Here is a 22,762-nt window from a genome sequence, read left to right on the forward strand (position 1 = left end):
CCTCTACAGCTTTCACAGACATTCTCCCATTTAAACCTCACATCAACTCAGTGAGGAAGACATTTGCCACGAGGCTCACCTTATGGTGACTGAGGCCCAGAGAGGGCCCTGAACAAGGCACATCCAGCAGTGTCTGAGGGTCGCAGCCGCAGCGCGTCAGGGATTGGGGCATGGGGCAGGGGGGCAGGAAGAACAGGGCTCTGCAGAATTGCCAGGCCTCCTGAAAGCCTCCTCAGGGGCTTTCTGCGGAGGAGGGCTGGGAGGTGACTGCCCCCTGGGAGGAGGGGAGAGAGAGGGAGGTTATTACACATAAACTCCTCCATGCCTGCCTCTGACACGGCTACACCTTCAGCCCACACAGGGCAGCCAGGGGGCTTTTGACACCATAAATCTGATCCCATCACTTTCTGCTTAAAACCCTCCACAGGCCACTCATGCATCTGGAGTGAACAGCCACACTGTCCTGGGACCCAGAGCTCCTGCTGACCCAGCCCTGCCGCCTCTTCTCCTCCCTCTGAACAGCCTCCTTGTTCTTCAGATGCACCAAGAATGTTCCTGCTTCGGGGCCTTGGCACTGGCTGTGCCCTTCACCCACAATACCATCCAGGTACCTGGTTCCCTTCCTTATTTGCCTGGGTCTGTATTCAAATGCCCCTTCCCTGACCACCTGGTTTAAAAGAGCTCTTCACCTCCTCCATCACTCTCGAAACCCCTGGCCCTCTGCAATTTTCCTCAACAGCACCTGTCACCTCTTGAATTACTGCTTGTTTACTGTCTTTCTCCCCCTTTAGAAGGTCAGCTCCATGTGGGCAAGGATTGCGCGTGCTTGCGCGTGCTTTTATTCCCTGCTCTATTCCTAACCTAGCCTAACATATGACTCACTAATTATTTGATTGGTGAATGAACGAATGAATGAATGACACTATGCTTAAGGCCATCATTCGGGCCACCATATGGCCCTCCAGTCTGAAATGTTCCATCAGTCTCCTAACCATTCTCTCAGCCTCAGGCCTCGGCCTGCAACCAAACCTCCACTCCACACCCAAAGGAATATTTTAACCCCCAAATCGGACCAAGGCACCATCCTGCAGGATCAAGCCCACACTCTTGGCCTCAGCCCCTAATCCACCCCAACTCCCTCTCCACTGACCCTCTCCCATGCCAGGAGCCCTGCTGCATCCATGCCAGACATACCTGAAGTTCCAGCCATACCTGTCCTTTCCACTGGAGCACTGTCATGGTTCCCTCTCTGCCTGCAGGACACCTCCTCCAGGCAGCCACCCCATGTATGCCCTGTCAGAACCGACCTCTCCCTACTCTGAGCCCCCACACACCCTCTCCTGTACCTCCACCACAGCCCTCCCACACCCCCAACTTGAGCTGTGACAAATCATATGCATGTCATACCTCCGCATCCAGGAAGGACCCAGATTTATTCACTGGCAATCTCTCCCATCCCCACCACCTGCTCCGGTAGCTTGCACAAACTTGGAGCTCCATACATATTTGCTGAATCCAATGGAACCAGTTCAAACACAGCCCAGGGAGAGTGCCCATTAAGAGGGGCCTTTCCTCCAGGTTGCTGCCATTTCAGGCTGCTCTGAGGACAAATGGACCTTTAAGTGTCACTTAATTGCAACACACAGGAGCAGCTGGCCCCGCATTCCACTCACCTCTCCTTGGGGGTTGCCTGGGAGGAAACCGATTCACGGCGGTTGAGAGGTGACCAGGGCCCTGTTAAAATGGCAACGCACCGCCTCTGGTCCAGCCACCAGCCCATTATAGCAGCTCCTGGCCCACCCAGCAGCTTGCATGTTGAGCACACGTGTGGCCACCCCCATGGGTGAGAACAGCAGGCACAACACAGCCACCAATGAATTATTTATTCCGTACATTGTTAGCACAGCAGACAGAGTAACCGTGTCTGCAGGCTTCAATTAAAATATCAAGGCGCCTGCACCGTCTGCCCAGCCACATGCCCAGCTCCCACCAAAACTGGCAGGATAGCACCTCCTGGGAAGCTATAGCGCCCCCAAGGCCAGCTCTACTGCCCCCTCCTCTGCTTCCCAACAGCCAAGTCCTGCTTCAGCACCACGGACAGTGGCCTCCAGGCTCCTCTGGGGCTCTGCCCCTGAGACACCCAGCACACCTTTCAGGGATCTAAAAGACCATTTAGTAAATCGATGACCTGAAAGAGCCTTTCCAGATTCCCAAAGCGGCCCTGGGACAAGCCTCGGTGGGTTCTTAGCCTAACTCCCATTCTCCATCCGCTCCCAGCCCACCCCTACAATACCACAGCACATGGCTGGAAGGCAGGAGTTCAAGGCCCTCACCCCAGCTCTTCCCCAGGCTCCTTGACAACTCTAGGCAGGTCATACCACCTCCCTGGGCTCCAATGTTTTCACTCGGAAAATGCAAATGAGGGTGGCCAGGCTGTGACCTCAGGGATTGTCACAACCAATGGAAAGGGATTTTGACAAGGTACAAATGTTGGCCATGCCAAAAGAGGGCTTTAATTTCATACGGGTGGGTTTCTTCCGCCTTCCCACCCCTATCCCAACCTGGAAAACCCTGATTCTAGGGCACAGGCTCAGGATGAAGAAAAAGCTGACAGATCCTTCAGGAGCTGGCTGGGTCACAAGCTAACTAGGTCACCCACGAGATTTAATTCAACAACCCCCGGACTAGAATATGAGGCCGAGTGAAATCAAAGTGGGCGAGCTGAAAAAGAGCAAGAAATTCCAAACACATGCCGCTGAGAACTGTGGAATGAGCAGAGGCTTCAGGGATAGGCAGTGCTGAAGGCCTCTGCTGCTTTCTGGACAAGCCTCAGTTTCCTCACCTGTAGAATAGGGCCAGTGCGACAGACTTCCTAGCCAGTGACTTACATTAGATAACCTATGTGAAACTCCTGACACAGGGCCAGGCACATAAATTCAACTATTCATTTTATGAAGCACCTATCAGGTTCCAGGCCCTAGAGATAGAGCAGACAAGAAAAGGGACACAACCGTGCCCTGTAGAGCTGACATCCAAGTGACCAATGCTGTTATCCATCAGGATGTCAGGAGAGGTGGCATTCAAGATGGGCCTTTGAAGCACAGGTGGAATTTCCAAAGCAAAAAAAATGTGGCAGGAAGCTATAATCCCTTTAGGGAAATGTTTGGCAGTTTCTCCTAAATCTAATCATTCATGCAGCCAAAGAGCCAGCAATCATATCTACTCATATTTATATATATAATATAAATGAGCACTAATGTCCACTAAAAGACATGTACACAAATGTTCAGAAGAGCTTTATTCCTAATAGTTAAACACTGAATTCAGCCCAGATGTCCAGCAGCAGCAGAATGGGTAAATGAATGCTGACCTACACAAACAATGACACAGTGGAATAGTGCAGAGCAATGAAAAAGAGCAAATCATCAAAATACCCAACCACATGGGGGAATCTCACAGATAATGTGAGTGAAAGAAGCCACACACAAAAGACTGACTGTGTGACTCTGGTTGTATGAAGCTCAAAACCAGACAAAACTAATCTATGCTTTTAGAAATCAGGCTACTGATTAGCCTTGGGGAGGGAGGGATGTGGGCTGGGAGGGGCTCAAGGGAATGTTCTAGGGAACTGAAAATGTTCTGTATCTTAATTTATAAAAGCTCATCAAGTAATGCCCCTGAAATTTGTGTACTTCACTATGTATAAGTTATACTTCAATTATTTTTTATGGAAAGAAAAGGTAGACAGAGCATTCTTCAGGGGCTGAGGGAACATCAGAAGCAGAGGTTAGCAGATTGGACATTGCAGGGGGTGTGGTCAGGGAATGACCCAGGGGAACTGGGCTGGAGCTGGCAGGGGCTGGAGGGAGGGCTGGAGTTGAGGTGGGCGAGAAGGGTACCAAGGCAAGGCCACCCTGGGAGCCCTGGGGCTCCTGCCTGCTTCTCCCAGACCCCTCCTGCCATGTATCCCTCCTGTCCACAGCAAATGGTGCGAGTGAGGTCATCTCCCCTCCCTGCTGGACTGGCCCCCTGCCCACGCCCTCCCTCAGCCACCATGCTGGATTGCAGTCCTGGAGCTGAATTTCCTGGGCTTTGGGGGCTTTCCTCCTGAGGAGGAATCAAGTGAAGCCACAGTCCCCCAGCCTCAGGCCGGCAGTCCAGCTGGGCACCTCTCCCCACCCCCGTGCTCTATGCCCACGGCATCACGGAGGACACCTGGTTCTGCCTCCTATGCTGCACCTGCCACATCCACCTTTCCACCCACCCCCAAAGGGAGCACCTGAACACCCGTCACTCCCAGGATAACCGCTCCAATTAGGTAGGACCCTGCCACCTCCTGCTTCCCAGCACCCAGCACCCCAGCCTTCACTGCCACGACTCCTTGTGGAGGGAGAGCCCCCTGGACGTGCACAGACACGGCCGAGGAAGCGGCTCAGAAACCTCACACCCCACCAGCTACCAGTGAGACATGACACAAGCCCACTCGTTCCTCTGGGCAGCTCCTGAGCTGAGGCCCAGGGGCCAGCTTGGCCCTACCTCCCACGATCCACTACAGGAGGCTGCACGGAGGTCAAGTCAGAATCAGCCACAGGACCTCCTCTGGGGCCACGCTCCCGGCCACAGGGCACCACCGAGTCCAGCCGTCACCCCTTGCTGGCAAGAGTACAAAAAATTACAAACACACTTGCCCTTTGCCCCAGCACGTGTCTGTAGCAATTCACCCTACAGAGACCCGCGGAGTGGCCAATCACAAAATTACCCATCGTGGTTCTTTGTAAAAGCACAAGATCAGAAACTACTAAGTGTCTGTCCTGAGGAAACAGGAAGCAGGCAGTCCTGGGGGCCACACAAAGCCCTTTCGCGCTGACAGAGGCGAACCCCAAGAGCACTGGGAGCTCACCCAGCAGGGGCTGCAGATGTGTGAAAATGGAGGGGGAGAACACACGTGTGCACACACCCCCCACGTGCTGGTGAATGTTGCCTGGAGTGGGTGACACGGCAGCCACGCCCAGGCTGAGAGCTCTCTGGAAGGCACGCAGGGAGCGGTGGCACGCAGGCGAGGCTGGGGCTGGGGTACGTCCTCTGGCTCCTTTGAACACCCAGGGGAAGGTCTGATGCACTCACGCAATAATGCTGTCACTGAAAAGGAGGCCGTGCCTAGGGTGCGCCAGGTCCCCCAGCGGCCAGACAAAAGGCTCATTCCGGAGAGAGAAGCATCTTTAAAGGAGACCCTGTCAGGTCCCCAAACACACACACCCTCTCTCCCCGACCCCCAACTGAAATGCTTGAGAGAGGGGTCAGGACTCAAGGCCAGGAGAGCCCAGCACAGGCAGTGGGGGATCCCCAGTCTGGTGTTGGGAGGCGAGAGGAGGGGATCCTGGTCCAGGCTGAGCGGCCAGGCCCAGGTGGGAATGGGGGCAGAGAAGGCAGGTGAGGGGTCTACTCTCCTCTTATTGAGTTTGTTGTACTTTCCTAATTGATTTTGTGTCTATGTCACCGGGATACTTAGGACCATCTTAGAAACCACTTAAGCAATTTAAAATAATCAAAGTACTTAGAAGGCACTTAACGTTTCCTCACACTTCAGGCTTCCCATAAACCCCTTCCAGCTGCGACCCAAGGCCATCCTGCTGTCAAGAGCGACCCCTATGGGGAAGGCGGCCGCCTGGTCAGGCCCAGCTCCTGCAGCCCCAGGCAGGTGTGAGAGCCAGGCCCCCACAAGCACACCAGGCTCACTCTCTCTCTCTCTCTCTTTCTCTCTCTCTCTCTCTCTCTCTCACCACCAGGCCATTGGACGCAGATCCCTCTGCCTGGAATGCCCTCCCCTGCCCACCAGCACTCCCCTTGACCTAGCTAATTGTGTCCTGGCTGGTAAGCCTCAGCTAGTTGTCCTCTAACAGGAAGCCTTCCCTGATACCTCCCCCCCAGGCAGGTTAGAGGCCCCCCTCACCCACCCCCAGGGCACCTTGTCCACCCCCATTAGAGCACTCACATCATTGTCATTGAATTACTGCCCCATTCAACTCCCAAGGTCAGGGTCCTTGGCCTAGACTCCGTGTTTCTAAAGCATGGCACAGTCTGCACAAAGCAGGGGGCCCTGATGTTTGTTAAGCAAAACAATGAATCCAAGCATGACTTCACAGATGGCGTCAAAGAGGACATCCCTCCTCTGGATGAAGCCAGAGCCCAGCCAGGCTGCGGCCACCCTGGAGACACCACAGGCTATACCCTAGGGAGTAAAGGCCAGCCCTGACTGAGTCTTCACCCTCATCGTCATCCTCATTTTATAGATTAGGGTACCCTAGCTCAGAGAGATCTAGCAACTGGTCCAAAGCCACACAGCAAGTCTGTGGCAGAGCCAGGAGGGGCACTTCCAAATGCAGGTCCAAGAAGCCCCCGGGGACTTGATGAAATAAGACTCCACACCATGACTGTCTCCTTAGAAGGGCTGGCTTAGGTCCAGGCACCCCGGGAACACCTGTGTTAACAAGCCCCTGGGGATCCCAGTGGTGAGGCAGGTTTGGAAACCAGTGCCCTGGCACAGAATGTGGGGAGCAACATGGCAGCCTCTAGGAGAGTTCAGGAGGTTTATTCCCCATGAGTCTGCAATTCCGCTCCTGGGTGTGACCCAGGAGAAACTCTCCAAGAGCACAAGGAGACGCTGGCAAGGATGGTTACGCAGAACCAGTTTCGGGGAACCTGCCTAGGTGACCACACAAAACGGACAGCAATCACACTGGGCACTGTTGCAGTGGAAAGCTACCTGGAAAAGGAAAGGAACAAAGAAAACCGCAGAGCAATGTGACATTGAGCACCTGCAGAACACACACAGTGTGATCCTGTGTCTATCATGCATACAACAGGCAAAACAGAACTAAGTATTATTTATGGAGAGATGTATATGTATGTATATATATATATTTTTTTTTTTCAAGTGCACAGGAATTAAAGGAATTAAAAACAACCCATACAAGACAGTGCTGGGGCCGTCTCTGCTGGGGGGAAGAAAAGGAGTGGGATGAGGAGACGCAAGCAAGGGCCTCTGATTATATTTGCAATGTTTTCTTTTTTAAAAAGAAAACAAGTTTTGACACAATTAGAGTAAAATTATCAATATTTGACAAAGCCAGGGGGTGGTTACAAGGACAGTTCATTATATTATTCTCTATAATTTTCCATACGCTTGAAAGAGTGCATTATTAAAATATATGATGCCCGGTGAACGAGGGAAACCCCTTCCTGTCAGACCCACATGGGAGATGCCATTCATCTTTAGTAAAATAAAAGGCTCTTTGTGACAGCTGGGTGCACCCCACTTCCCTGCACCCCACTTTCCGTAGGTCTTCTCTCTGAACTGAGCTGACGGTGGAAGCCACGCCCCTCACAGCCCCACCCCCCAGGCCTAAACTTCAAATGTCTCCCACCTGGAATTCACTCCTAAGGGTTAAGCTTTGCCCTCTTCCTGCCCCTCTGGGGTGGGGGCCACATTGGATTCCCTGGCAGCTTCCAGAACCTGAGCCTGGAAGGGGGGAGGCTGCTCAGCCTGGGAGGAAGCTGCACTGAACACAGACGCCCCCTGCCGCCTGCAGCCCTGACAGAGGCTAACGCAGCCCTGTCCTCTCCCCTAAACCACAGCCTCAGGGTGATGGAGAATGAGGTAAGAGCTGCCTCTCTTTGCTCTGCAGCCCTAAAAGGAGACATGGAGGACCATCAGGGCCCCTCTCCACTCTGCCCAGGGCGGGGGTAGGACCCAGGGGGCTCCCGCCCTCCAGACAGTTCAGCTGTGATGAGTTTAAAATTTCCCTGGGCCCCCGGCCTGGTGGCACCCTCACTGTCCCTGCGCTGGGCCAGGGCTGAGCAGAGCGCAGGCCTCCTGGTCACCCTGGGGCACCTCTCAGCAGACCCCAGGGAGAAAGGGAGGCCCAGGGAGGATGGAGGTCCAGGAATGAGGGATGAAAGGAGGGGGTGGGGAGAGTAGCGCATGAACACAGGGCGCCGCAGCTACTGTCCTTGAGCACCTCTGGGCACGAGGCCCTGTGCTGGCCACTCTACATCATCCCATTTAACCCTCACAACCACCCTCTCTATTTCACAGACCAGAAACTGGGCTCAGAGAGGTTACGTGACCTGCCCAAGGTCACAGAGCAGTACGTGGCAGAGCCAGGATTTTCCCTTTTTGAAGCAGGTCCACACCCCTGTGCCTGGCCTGGTCTCCCCACAGCCCTGCGAAGCACATAGAGCCAGCCCTTGTCACCCCACAGGCGAGCAAAGCGGAGCCCAGAGCAGCATCAAGGTGCACCCGCGGCCAGGCCATACCTCCAAGGAAATTTCTGGAGCTCTGTGGGAGGCAACCTGAGTCAGGAGTGGGGGCCTGGGTGGGTTGGGCACCCACTAGGAAGTGCTCAGCGCTGAGATACCGACGACCGTAATCCAGGTGTGAGGCAGGTGGGTGTCCAGAGTTGGCACGAGGCTGGGGGGTGCCCGGCCGGGAGCAGGTGGGCTTGGCAGCCGCTTTACATCCTACCTGAACCACGGGGCCCCGGGATGAGGCTGCCCCAGGTCACCTGGGGAGAGACCCAGAGAGAGTCCAAAAGGGACCAGGAGGAAGAGAGAGATGGGGGAGGCCATGAGAGGGAAACAGAGAAAGCTGCAGAGCGAGACAGAATGAGTCAGAGGGCTGGGGACCCATGTACAGAGAAAGAGGGCCTCAGACTAAGGGTGTCCCTGCTCCCCTCCCCCGACAGAGCTTCCGGCCAGGACTCTCCACAGCAGCACCAGCACCAGCGCCCGCAGGCGAGGCCTGGGCCTGCGTCTCATCACCTCGCCCCAGCCCAGGCCCCCTGAGCGGGTGGCAAGTGAAAAGGTCAATTGGAATATAAAGCAGAATTCTCCTTCTTTTCATTTCCAACATGTCTTGGTCATAAAAATGCTAGTTTAATAATTCGGGGGAAACCGAAAAGTACACAGTTCAAACCGGGCTGGGCAGAGGGAAGTAAAGTGGGCTTAGCCCTGCAGCCTGTGCGCCCCACCCACGCGGCAGGCACAGCTCCCTCGTGTGGTCCAACTCCTGGTCCCAAGGATGGCAGGCTCCCTGATTTGTCTTTCTGTCTGTATCCAGGCCGGGCACCAAGAGAGGTCCAACCCAGTCCTGCCCTCAACGTGCTCATGAACTTTGGGGAGACCCAAGAATGCCACACGAGAAACCCCATGTACCCCAGGATTTCAGACCTTGGAGGGTCAGGAAAGTCTTGGATGTTGAGTCAGGGCTTGGAGGAGGAGCCCGACTCTGCCCGTCAGGCATCAAGGAGGACATTCCAGGAGGAGGGCATGGCCCAGGCAGAGGCGGGGAGGCAGGCTTTGGAAAGCACGGCCCACGATCAAGGAAGGCCACGGGTGGTCAGCCTGAACCCTGAGGAGTCAGCTCGTCGCTCCTTCTGCAGGAAAGGCTCCAGGTAAAGGACCGGGGTCAGAGCCCACCTAATCCAACGCCCTCGGCTCACAGAGAGGGCAGCCAACCCACCCAAGGTCACACAGTGAGTCAGCAGCAGAGCCAGGCCCAGAGCGCAGGTCCCTAAGCTATGGGAGACTTCTGGTAAGGGGACCCTCAGCCCTCCCCAAGGGGGGAGCCGGAGATCTCCCTACCATCCCCCACACCTAACTGGGAGGGTCGGTAGGACCCCAGGACCGTCACACAGGGGGACTCGGGTACACTCACCAGAGTCATTCCTCTGCCCAAAGCCAGCGACCTGCCTCTCTGCCCCACAGAGCCCCCCACCCAGCATGGCCCAGACCACACCCCTCCTCGAAGGCCCCTTGGATACTCTGTCAGCAAGAGATGAGGACAAATATTATTGACCCTACTGTGCGCCCACCCTGCCACCCGCTCCCCATTCTTATCATTCTGCATCAGCACCTTGAAAGGTGCATGTGATTCTGCCCATTTTATAGATGACATGGTGAGGTCCAGAGAGGCCCAGTGATCTGGGGCCAGGATCTGAGTGACCTACTGTGTGGCTGCCTGCAAGGCCATTGCTCTGTGCTGTCCCCCCCAGGGCCAGGCACTCGGCCAATATCCAGAGTCCCATGCCAGGCACTGCCCTGAGCTCTTTCTGTGTATTCCTCATGTAATCCTCACAAGGCCTTATGAGGTGGGGGCTACAAGGGTCCCCATTTTACAGACAAGGAAACTGAGGCACAGAGAGGGGCCTCCCAGGTAATAAATGGCAGAGCAGGGGTATGAACCAGGCCATCTGGCCCAGGGCCCATGCTTTGACTACTGAAAGCTACTGCCCCTCAGGGTCCCCGTCTGCCTCCCTCCTGTCTCCAGCTCTGTTCAGCCTCAGGTCAGGGAGCGGGGAGCAGGGAAATGAAGGGGGAGGAGTTAGAAGAGGTACAGGGGGCTTGGGAGGGGGAGGCCAGAGGCCAGCACGGAGAGAGCCAGGAGAAAGAACTAGCCTCTCACATGGGCTCTACCCTTACATCTCCTGCCCATCACCTCTGTGGCTTCACAAGGACTGGTCAAGAACCACCTACCTATTTTACAGGTGAGGAAACTGAAGCCCTGAGAGGCTCAGTGACTTGCCCAAGGTCACCAGAATCCTGGTAACCCTCCTCCCCCAATACCCTTTGCAGCTAGAAGGAGCAGATGTGGGTTTTGGAGCCCCCTTGGTCCTCCTCTCCCTGGTCCCAGGGCTGTCTGGGTCCTCCCTCTTGAGCTCCTGGGTCAAGTCATCAACCAAGCACAGTCCTGCCCCAGGGCCTTTGTACTTGCTGTTCCCTCTACCTGGAAAACTCTTCCTCCAGATATTTGTAGGGCGACCTCCTTCACTCGACTCAAGTTTATGCACAAATGTCCCACTTCAAAAAGTCCACCTCCAACCATCCTAAGTTGGCACCCCCACCCCCCATGGCTTTCTAGCCACTTCCTTGCTTTGTCCTGCAAGGAACTGCTCTCCCGTGACAATTATACGTTTATGTGTTTTACCTGTTCACTGCCTGCCTTCCCTTCAAACGTGGAAGCCCACGAGGGCCAGGCCTCCATCTGCTTTGTTGCCTGCTTTGTAAAGTTGCTTAGCGTGGCGGTTCTCCACCTGGGGTTCCACGTGAGTATCACCTGGGGAGCCCAGGCCCCATCTCACATCAATTAAATCCAAAATCCTGAGGTGGGGCTCGGGTACCCGGGAATTTTAAATTCCCCAGCTGATTCCAATGTGCAGCCAGATGGAGGCCACAGCTCTAGCAGAGGGAGGCCCAGAGGAGATGTTCAATACACACTTGGTGAGTGAACGAATGAATGGATTCTTACAGATGGGCCAACCAAGGTCCAGATGGGGGACAGCGAGCCAGAAACCAGCAGTCATGAACTTGAGCTTCCCCAGGCTCAGCCCCACCTTGGCCCCTCCACAATGTCACACACCTCGCCCAGGGGCCCTGTCAGCCCTACCCAGGCTCCAGGAGCCCACCAGGCCTCCCTCCAGGGCATCTCCAGGAAATCTACCCAGAGGCCCCCCAAAGGCCTCCACTCCTTTTCATTCCCAGTAATGAGCCTGTTTGCCAGTCCAGTGATCAGAGCTGAAACCCTCTCGTTTCCACTCCCAAACTTCCCGTGTTCAGAGAGGTCCTGCAACCCGAAGGTGCACATCAGAGGAAGTGGGCTTGAGAGGGCTGCGGGGTGGGCGGGGGCGCTCGCTAGAGAAGCCAGATGGGATAGGAATACCGGGACGCCGTGGAGGACTCAGAGCATTCAGCCAGCGGCCAGCTGAGCCTCCCAGCAGGTGTGCAAATACAGACCCAGCCCCAGGGCTCCTCACCACTGGCGGCCCAGGAATCCAACGCTCCCCAGGTGACTATGATGAGCTGCCAGGCTTGAGAACCACTAGGCGATGCAACCTGTACCCCAGTGCCCCACCCACAGGGAAGGACTTGCCGGGAGCACAGAGAGAATTGGCAACTCAGTGGTCAGGGCTGTTCCCCAGGGCCACGTTTTCCCTCCCCTCACCTCCCTCCCCACTCTGTTTAGATGCTGGCCTGACCCTGGGTCTTGAGGCCCCCTCCCCAGACTCCCACCACAAAGGGACACCTAGGGTTTGGGGGAAAGAGAAATGCTGTAAAAGCAGAGGGAGGGCTGTGTGGTCCTCACCTCAGGAGAACAGGCCCTGACAGTCACCCTCAGCAAGACCACTTCCTACACCTCCTCCGTTCCTCCCCACCCCCCTCGGCTGCTTGGATAGACACCTTAATGTCTATCCAACCTGTTCTCGTAACACCAGCATCCCCTAAGCACCCGCTAAAGGCTTTGCATACTTTATCACTGCTGCCAAATGAGTATCATTACACTCCTTTTTACAGATACAGAAACTGAGGCTCAGAAAGGCCACACAGTGAGTATTGGGCCAGATCTCACCCAAGACTATCTGATGACCAAGAGAAAGGAGAGCAGAGCGGTGAAAACGGTAGATTCAGGGCCAAACAGCCTGGGTTCATATCCCAGCTCCACCACTTACTAGCTGTGTGACCTTGGGGAATTTGCTTAGCTTCTCTGGGCCTCAGTTCTCCGTCTATAAAATGGGGATAACCACTGCACACCTACTCCTGGGGGTTGCTGTGAGGATTGGGGCAGACCCTGACACAGGATACATGCCATGTAAATGCTGTGATTATTTTACCCCAACGACCTCTTCAGGAGGGTCCCTCATTCACTCCCGAACATTTACTGAGTAAGTCTTCTTGGGACAAATCTCTAATAACAGCCAACAGTGGGACATGGGGATACCCTTTAACGGGGAACAAAGCATTAAGCGAAAAGAATTCCGTAAGTCAGCGAGGAGCTGGAGGTATTTGGGGGGAGGAAACAGGTGGCCCAGGGGTCACCAAAGTGGTGGGCACTAGTGGCCAGTGGCTGGACCCCATGGTAAGGTGAGCTTAGCTACACTTATCCCCATAGCCAGGAGCTCATGCAGGCTCTGCAGACGGGGGCCACCCTGCTGTCACCGCAGAGTTTGGGGAGACATGGGGGCTGCAAATGGCTCACTCTCCATGAGTCCCTTCAGCCATGATTTCCTGAGGGCCCCCCATGGATCTGGCATCTGTTGGGGTCCTATAGGCGCAACTTAGAGGCCAGCAGGGGTCAGCTGATGGTCTCTGTCTCATCTACTTAATTCCAAGGGCATAGCTCAAGAGCAGTGCTAGACAATATGTAAATGAACAGGCATGGCTGCGCTCCCATAAAACTTTACAGACACTGAAATTTGAATTTCATATAATTTTCCTGTGTCATGACATATTGCTTTTAATTTTTTTTAACTATTTAAAACACGGAGACCATTCTTAGCCCATGGGCCATACAAAAACAGGCAGCAGGCCAGAGGGGAAGCCAAGAGAAACAAGAAAACAAACAAAGAAATACGGACATGACTACAAACTGTGGTGAGGGTCATGAAGGGGAAGATGGGAAAATAATATAGAATAACTGGGGGATGGAGGGTGTTTCTCTGAAGAGAGTCCACTTAAACTTTAGGTTGAATGAGAGGGATCCAGCCTCAAAGAGTAGGAGGAGAACATTCCAATAGAGATGGGACAGCAGGTACAAAGGCCCTGTGGTGGGCAAACAGCACAGTGTCTTCAAGGAACATAAAGAAAACAGTAGGACTGGTATGGAGTGCACCCAGGAGAGGCAAAACGATGTGGTCAGGGCACCAGGTAGCACAGGGTCTGTCAGACTGGCAAGCATTTTGGAAGTTTGCGTTTTAATCTAAGAGCAATGCAAAGTCAAGAAAAAGTTTAAGCAGGGTGGGGAGCAGATTGGATTTGGCTTTTAGCAAGATCCCTCTGCTAGCTGAGCAAAGGTTGGGCTGTGGAAAGGCCTGTCTGGAAGCAGGGAGAGGAGAGAGGTTTCTTCTGGATCCGGGTGAGAGCGCACAAGGTGGGGGTCGAGGAGACTCCAGCACTAGGACGTGTCCTAAAGGAGAGCCTGCAGGATTTGCAGATGGTAGAAAGGCAGAGGTCAAAAATGCCACCAAGTTTCTTGGCCTGGGCGCTGCAAGGACAGAGCTGTCTTCAAGGAAGACAGGCAGGCTGTGGGAGAGTGGATGGACCCTCCTGAAAGTTCCTCCTGGCTGTGCAGTGAAAACACTTTCAAGACAGGAAAGCCACATCCTCAACAGAACATGGGGTATCAGCTGAGCCACAAAGGTTCCCCAGGAGCCCTGGGCCTGGCACTGAGGGGCAGACAAGCCAAGCACCTGGCAGGCAGCTTTCTCTAAAAAGCACCACAAACCCTTACAGCACTCACAGCCCCGCGAGGGACAAGCCCTCCCATGCCAGGCTGACGTGGCACAGAGAGCCAATGTCGCCCACCAGTGTCCCTGGCCCAGCCTCTCCTAGGAAGCTGGGCACCTGCCCTCCACCTGCTGGCTGGCATCCCCTCTCCCACCTGCCCCTTCCTGCCCTCCCTCCACTCCACCCCACTCTTAGTGCTCAAACCCCACTGTGGTGACAGCCAGAAAACCCTCATTACCTGCAAGTTAAGTTGGCCACTCAGTCTCCACACTGCAGGGAGACACCTGAGGCCCAGCAGATGGTCGGTCCTCTCCAGGATCAGCCTCAAAGGTCACCATCTGTCCCTGCCCACCCGGTCCAGCCTCTCCACATCAACGGAGTCTCCCATGCTGACTTAAGGCCCAGCTACAAGCTGTGCAATGACATTTCCTGCAGGCTGACTGTGTGCCAGGCACCAGGCTAGGCCTTTTCTGGACATTAACCCTTAATTCCCACACCAGGCCTAGGAGACCACTATCATCCCCATTTTACAAAGGAGGAAACTGACGCACAAACAGGCTAAACGATTTGCCAAGGTGGCGAAAGCTGTCTGGCTCCAGTGTCCAGATTCTTAACCACCATGCTAGGCCATATTCCCATCTTCAAGCCTCAGTTTTTGTTGTTGTTGTTTTTTTCTCCACTGCAAGATTAATGAGGGACTCAATGCAATGATTTCTGGATCCTTCTGAGCTCTTACAGGTCAAGGATTTGAAAACTGTTTCCTTCCAGGGCACTTACTATGTTCTTTTTCCCCCCAACAATAACTGCTCTCAGGAAAAGATCTCACTGGCTCGTTCATACTATGGTGTAAGTGACTGGTAGGGTGAGTAGATATGGTGGATATGCTGAGGTAACTCTGGTGGCACAGCGATTCAAACCCAGATCTGACTGGCTTCAGAACCTGGGCTGTCCCCACGACATAGTATTGTAGAGGCCACGTCCTCTGCGTTAGGCTCTCCTCTGAAAAGTATTCTTTACCTCCATCAATATTCCCTTAACTAGGAGAATGGAGCCAAAATGAAGATGAAGGAGAGGGTGGGAACAGGGGAGTAAAGGATATAAGCTGTCAGACCCACAACTTCCCAAAGTCAGGGCTTCTGATCCCTAATGAAGGCCTGGGTTTGAGGCCCACTTCCAACCCAGTTGCTTTGGGCAGGCGGTCTGGAAGGAGTCAGTTCTGGGAGCTGGGACCTGACCACAGCCCTGACCCGTCCCTTAATCAGGGCTCAGTTTCCACATCTGTATGACAGGAAGTTGGCCCCTCCCAGCTCTGGCAGGTGTGAGTTTTGCTCATACCCTGGCCTTGATGGAACCCCATCAGCATTCTCCAGGCAGGAAATTACCCCTCGTGCCCCCAAACCCAGAGCTCCTCTCTAAGCTTTGCACAGGAAATCCACCTCACGGAGGACAGAGAGCTGTAATCACAGCCTCTGGGAGAAGTTCCCAGCAGACCCCACTAATAGCCTTGGCGGAGAGCGGGACTGGGGCGCAGTGATGCCCTTTGAAACAGACACCTGACACCGCAGCTCCCCCGGCCCCCAAGATGCCCCTCCCTCATCCTTCCCTGTCTGAGGCTCTGCACCTGACCTCCCTCCTCAAAGTTCAATCTTTTGGTCTCTGTAAATGGCTTTTCAGTTTCTGGCCCAGCCTCTCATTTCTATCAGTTTAATTATTGAGGAGCCCTCTTGTCGCCAGCCTGGAACATCAACGCTGTTAAAAGGGACCCAGGGACTTCGGACCATAGCCAGCTGTCTCCTTCTGGCTCTCTCCCCATCTCCCCCACCGCCCGTTCCCTTTCCTTTCCCAACAGGCCCCTTCCATCCCCCTTCCTTCTCCCCTCCCTAGGCCTCTACCTCCCAGTCCCATCTTGCTCTCTGCGCAGGCTGGGGGAATCCCGACCCGCCACCTCCCCACCCACTCATCTCCCTGTGATCTGAGGAGGCTCAGACAAAACCCAGGCCACGGCCACATTCATATGTGACCAGATGGGCAGCGGAAGAGCTCTCGGCTGGTGAGGCCCTTTGGCCCCACACCCCCTCACCCCACCAGCGACCTTCCCCATCCTGGAAGAGGTCAGCATAGCAGTCACAGCCCACTGCTGCATGGGGCTTCCAAGAGCCCGCTTCAAGGCCTAACGCTGGCAGCGACCTTTCTTAGAGCCTTTGCCATGTGTCTGGGGACACCTCTCAGCTCCTTTGATCTTTTCCACCTCCCTATAAAGTGGGTACTGGTTCCCTTCTGGGACATGGTGGAGAAGGACCCTCACCAATGTCATCGCCCCAAGGGCCCAATCACGTTGATTTATCATCTTTATAAAACACTTTTTAAAACACCCAGACTCACCAAGGTGTTTAATACAAAGCTCAGAAAAGGACACTGCAGCAGCCCCACCTGTAGTCTGGCCTTCTCAAAGGCTGGGGGACTGTGCCCCACTCAGATAGGATGACATCTGCTGACCCAGGTCGCCTCACCTCCCAAGCCCAGGGAAGGCAGGCTGAATTGATGACACAGCTCACGAAAGCCATCACTAGGCCCTGGGACCACAGAGCCTTGCTCCCCCTCCCCTCTGGGTCTCTACTCCTCACTGCAGAATCGGGCAGGTGGAGGGACTGGACCGGTTTCCCATTCCCCAACCATCCCACCAACAAATGCCCATGAGCAACACTGCTCCCCAGGGGTTGTTCAGATTGCTCACTACAAAGGCAAAGTCTCCTTCAAGTCTCCGGCTTCAGCGTGATTTTGCATCCTTCAGAATGCAGCCATTTGTTTTTAAATTAAAATAGTGTTTTCATCTGGATCATCAAGCAAAACCAGCACTACAGGAAGAAGGCCCCAAGGCAAGGACTGCACAGCACACGTGGCCCAGACCAGCCTATGGCAAAGTTCCAACCCCGCCCCTGCTGTGACAGGACACCTCCAACCACCTTTCTTTCCCACCTACCCCCGCAGCCAACACAGGGGCATTCGCACCATTCATCCCCACTTCTACCCCACCCCCCAGAAATGCCCCCCAAGTACTGAGGCATCATGGGATTGGGCAAACGTGTTCCAGAAAGGGTCCAGGAGAGACGGCTCCAGCCTCAGCGCTTCCCATCCTGCATGAGGCCAAACAGCCTCTCTCCGTCCACTCCCTAACTCTGGAGCCTTTGAGGAGACAAGGGGCCAATTCCAGAGGCCAAGAATCTAACACCAGAGTGAAGAAGGGACCCAGAGGCTCCCTTTGTGCCTCCCTTCCTCCTCCTCACCCTATTCTCTCTCCCTCTCTCTCTGTCTCTCTGTCTCTCTGTCTCTCTCTCTCTCACACACACACACACACACACACACACGCACACACACACGCACACACACACGCACACACAGCAAATGAGGAGGCTCCCAGAGAGGAGCAGGCACATAATTACTGGTAAAATGCTTGTAATGTTTTTCTCTCTACCCAGTAGCTTTCAGTAGTTTTAGCAGCTTAGCGAAGCACTTGGCTCCAATTGAATTGCAAATCAGCAGCTCCGGCCCCAGGAAGAGAGGAAGGGAGGCGGCAAAGAGGGGGAGGGAGGAATTCCAGAAGGAAAGGGAGAAAGGTGTGCAAGGAAGAGGGGCAGAAGGAAGGTAATGAGCCAGGGAAGCTAAATTCAGGGCCAAGGGCACCAGAAACAGGGACTGCCCACTCCTCCAGGCCTTTTCCCGTCCTCATCTCCAGTCGCTGCGGGCTCAGTAGCCAACACCTCATCCAAAAAATCAGGACACATCTTCTGACTATAATCTTGAGGTGGAGCGGGAGGGCCACGCGGGGCTTTCTCAACTACCCAGGAGAAAAACAGATCTTTCTTGGCAATTGCAATTATTGAAAAACAATGTCAAAACAAAAGTCTTGCTTTTTCTCCCTGGCAATCTCCAACATTCACATTCCCATTCTATGTTTATCTTTTAACCTGTCTACCTTTCTATCTACCTAAATTTCTATTCGTCCATCTGTCTGGGTTTTTTATATTTCTGTCTGCCCATCTCCGCCTCCCTTCTGTTGTTCGCCAGTACTTCCTTTCCCCTCCTGGTTCAGAATTCCCCGCAGAGGAGTGGAGTTGATCAAGGAGCTGCCTGCAGCAGGTGCTGTTTCAGCACCACGGTCAGCACCACGGGGCTGGGTCCCTCCTCACCACAGGTCAGCCCCAAATTCTCAGGTATTGCTGGGGCTGCTGGGAAACACACTCTCTCCCTCGGATTCAGGAGGAGAAGAAGAGAAAGGAGCTGGGCAGGCACTAACCTTGAAGAGGCGAAGGATGTTGGCCACCATGATGGAGACCGAACTCCCTGAAGCACCGATGACACCCACCACGCGCTCAGGTTTAGTGATGATGGGCGGGCCGCCGCTGCCACAGCGGACCTCCGTGCCATCCTTCTCAATGAGCGCCTGCACAAAGGTCAGCGACTGCTCCAGGGCATGGGTGTCCCTGGAGCAGGTGTCCAGTATGCGGGCGCCCAACGTGATGTTGGGCAGCAGGTCCGGGTCATTGTTAATGCGATCTAGAGCAAAGAGCATGGCCTCCAGCCGGTGGATGCCCTTTTCCTTCTTGAGTTCTCCGCAGGCCTTGCCCTCTGAGCCCCGGCCGTGCACCGGGAACAGGCCTCCCAGAGTGATGTCACCATCTATGCGGATGGAATTCATTTGAGGGTGGCCTTTGGGCTTCCCCAGGGAGGAAGGCACCCAGGGCCCAGACAGGCTGAGGAGCAGGCAAAGGAGCAGCCGGGCCCACTGCCAGCCCCAGCCCCTCTTCCCAGGCATCTCGGAAATCCCTAGAGACCCATGAACGGCAGGCCTCCCTCCTAGCCGTGGTGGGCCCCTGGCCCACAGCCTGGGGGAGCAGGGGCAGAGCAGCCCCCACAAGTCTCTCCAGCACAGCTTCAGCAGCAGGGCGGCTGATGGCAGCCAACAGGCTGAACCATACTGGTGGTCCTCGCCCCGCAGGCAACGCTCAGTTACGGGCACAGGCCATGCTCCCAGACGGCAGGGAGTGCCTGGGGTGCAGCAAAGCTCTGGGCTTGGTCCCCACGTCCTGCAGGCCTTGTTCTTGGTGGATGACTGTGAAAGCAGGAGAGTGCTCCTAGCTTGGCAGATCTTGGCATCAAGGAGAAAACAGCTCCAATGCTCTCCTCTTACCAACCTTAAAGAGAGAGAGAGAGAGAATCAAAGAGAAGCCCAAAGAAGACATTAGCAATTCGGATCTCTCATCAGGAGCCTGAGAGCAGGAGATGCTGGAGGTTATAGCCAAAGACTCCACAAATCTCCTGAACTTGGTTTCCTCCCAGCTGCTGCTCGACTTTGGTCCAAATGGGAGAACTTGAGGCAGAAATTGGGTGGTGTTTGAAGATTTCTTAAGGCCTGTGCCTACTACCATCAGACCCGAGGCCTCAGAGAGCACTCTCCCCAGGCAACAACCTGGGAGGCTTGGGAAGAAGAGAGGCCCCTCTCAACACTCATCCACAGGAAGGAGCAGGCAGAAACCGGTCCCACAGGGCACAGCCCATTTCAGAGATGAGGAAACCAAGGCCCAGAGCAGGAGAGCACCTGACCCAAGTCACACAGGGGGCGAGCAGCAGAACGCCGCCTGGAACCCAGCTTTCTGGCTCCCAGCTCTGGAACCAGACACACTTGGGCTCCTTGAGGACTCAGAGACAAGGAAAGCCAACAAAGCCCCAGGAGAAGTCTGGCTGAGAGCTGCTCAGCCTGAAGGCCAGGGAGAAGCTGGGGCTGCCGGGGTTTGGGGTTCTTCTGCTGAATTGGGGAGGGCTAGGTGGACCCTCCCATTTCCACCCCAGCTGCACCCCCACCCCGGGCGGGGGGTGGGGGGCGGTCAACACAACTGAGGCTCATTTTCTCTTGCTGGGCCTCCGCCTCCCCTCCCCCCCTCCCCTCCCCCTCTCTAAGGGTCTTTCTCTCTTCGTTTCTCTTTGCTCCTTCTCTCTTCCCCACTTCCTCCCTCTGAGAGTGGGGCTTGGGTTCTGGCCTGAGCTAGTGCACATTGTGATGATGATCGTCGTTAATTATTGTTGTTGTGATTAAATATTTATCTGCAAGGGTGGAGGAGAGAGTACCAGCTCTTCCTCATTCTCATGGCTAATTTGGGCTAATTTCCCCAGGACTTCCTTGTGTGGGCCCAGCCTTCCCTTACCACCAGCAACCTCCCTCCCCTCGACTCAGGAGGCCCCAGGGAGAAAGGCGGAAAGCTGAGCCAGGGCTTGGCTAGGGGGAGACCCCAAGGCCCCCTTCCCCATGGGTTTGTCAAATGAAGACCAGCAGCCACTCGCCCATTCTGTGCCTCAGTTTCCCTAGCCATTTGGAAGAAGAGCTTGTGTTTGGGTTGGGAGGTGTCCCTGGAAATATGGTCCCTCTATCAAGACCAAGTTGTGGTCTCAGAACCACCCATCCCCCACCCCACAGAGTCCCTGACTGCTCCAGGTCTGTGCAAGGGGTAGAGGGGGAGAGGGGGCACAGCCCAGGATCCAGCCTCAGCCCCCGGGTTTCTTCTAAACCCTCACCTCACATCTTACCCCCGCATCAGAATGCTCTCTCCTCCATTAGCTCCTCAGAGGCCAAGAGTATGGCTCTTAATTCTCCTCAGCCCCCTTCTGCAGGTGAACCAGTAGCCCAGAGGGACCATGTAACTCTGCCAAAGTCAAACAGCAAGTCAAGGCGGGTGAGGACTCAAAGCCAGCACCAGTCACACTGAGAGAGCCTGGGGAAGCTGGCAGGAAGCCAGGACTCAGTGACCTAGGGCTGGCGGTCTGTGCTTTGGGGAAGGCTTAAGAGCTGTTAAAATACAGGAGAGGGGCAGCTATACCTGTGTGGAACCCTCATCAGCACTCAACCCTTTGTGTGAGTAAGTTATCAGATCTCTCTCCCAGGGGGCTGTGGGGAGTGAGGGGATGGGGGATACTAGCTGCTGAGGCCAGTTCTAGGGGATTCAGAAGAGAAACAGCAGAAGCCTCAGACCACCCCGCAGTCCTGCTGCTGCCCTGCTGGAGGCCACACTTGTCCCCCTGGGGAGTCCTCAGTTTCAACATCTGTAAAATGGATGGGCTGGAATAAGACCCAGTCTGGAGGCCATCCCGTCCCTGTGGGGGCATTTCAGTTGTCACAATGATGGGAGAGAGTCACCTACTAGTCTGCATCCAGGCAGGGTCAGAGATGGCATGGGCGAGACAGCCCGCACAATGAAACACTGTCTTGTCCAAATGCCAGTTGTGCCCCTTGGAGAAATAACAGCAAAGGACAACACAGTGCTGTGTGCCAGCCACCATGCAAGTGCTTCTCAGGTGACACTCACGTCCCTATGAGCCAGTTGGGACTTTTATCCCCATCACACAGATGACGAAGCTGAGGCACCAAACGTCAAACAGTGACACAGCCCAGGGACACAGAGCTTGTGCAGGCCGCCCAGGCCCTGACCACCCCACCACGCTGGCCCTGAGGGTCTCTCAGGCCCTGCCCAGTTCCCGCATCCTAGGAAGTCAGGCTTGGTTTTCTTGAATTTCAAATGGAGGGATTTTTGGCATCAGGACAAGGTGGTGAGCCGAGGCTGCAACAGGGCAGATTCAGGCTGGGAAAGCAATGCACAGCAGCTTCTGACAGTCAGGCCCTGCTCAGGCTTCCAGATCCTTCGTGAGGGCTCAGCACTGGCTTCTCTTGAAGCCTGAGCACCTCTGGGCTGATCAGTGCCCGCACACAGACACACACAGACACACACACACCATAGGCAGGGGAAGGACAGAGGCCACACGGGGGAAGGAGGCCTCAGTGAGGAGAAAGGCAAATACTTGCAAGATGAGAATCACGACCGCAAGGCCCCAGGCCCTGCCCCAAGCTGCTCAGACACCCGCAAGGCCTCCCTCCATTGGACTGGGTCCCAGCCTGCCTGCAGCGAGTCCCCTCCAGCCCTCAGACCTAACAGGCCTGCCTTTTCCGAGCTTCTCCAAGAGCTGGGCAAACCACTGCCTCTTTCAGCCTCCCCTCCTTCCTTTGATCCTGCATAACAGGCACCAGGGAAAAGTAAAAATACCTGGGAGTGAAAGGAGCCAGGAGAGCAGAGGCTGGGGGTGGGGCGGACGGGGAGTCAGGCTGATCCTCCCTCCCCCACGGGGCACCTCCACCTGCAGGGGAGGAGGGAGCTGGGAGCCCTCAGACCACCAACCCCCCCAGGTCCAAAACAGCCAGGAAGGCTCAAACCGGAACAGTTAGAGGGGATGAAATCACCAGGATGGCCACCCACCCCCAGATGGGTCTCCTCTCCCGTCCTCAGTCTCCCTTTCTCACCTCCCTCCTCAGCCCCTTACTCACTTCCCTCTGTTGTCCCTGCTAGAGCCTTTCGCTCCCGGGAGGACAGAACTAGGCAGGGAGGGATGAGGAGCACAGGGTAGAGCAATAGTTCACTGGCCAATGGCATTTTCCAGAACATTC

The 22,762-nt window shown here is 55.1% G+C and overlaps 1 protein-coding gene across 8 annotated transcripts in view; it reads right to left on the reverse strand.

Annotated features, from left to right (window-relative positions):
- Positions 1-22,762, reverse strand: part of GRM4 (glutamate metabotropic receptor 4) — a 112,457-nt gene that overhangs the window by 81,543 nt on the left and 8,152 nt on the right. For all 8 annotated transcript variants that reach the window (XR_014232190.1, XR_014232191.1, XM_082345060.1 and 5 more), the window contains exon 2: positions 18,572-19,469. Coding sequence is in view for 6 of the 8 variants with exons in the window: in XM_082345060.1 (XP_082201186.1) it covers positions 18,572-19,090 (519 nt within the window). In the remaining 2 variants the exon portion in view is untranslated. The remainder of the gene's footprint in view (positions 1-18,571; positions 19,470-22,762) is intronic.

The sequence above is a fragment of the Balaenoptera borealis genome (genome assembly GCF_965194805.1).
Source record: "Balaenoptera borealis genome assembly, chromosome: 12".
Classification (NCBI taxonomy): Eukaryota; Metazoa; Chordata; class Mammalia; order Artiodactyla; family Balaenopteridae; genus Balaenoptera; species Balaenoptera borealis.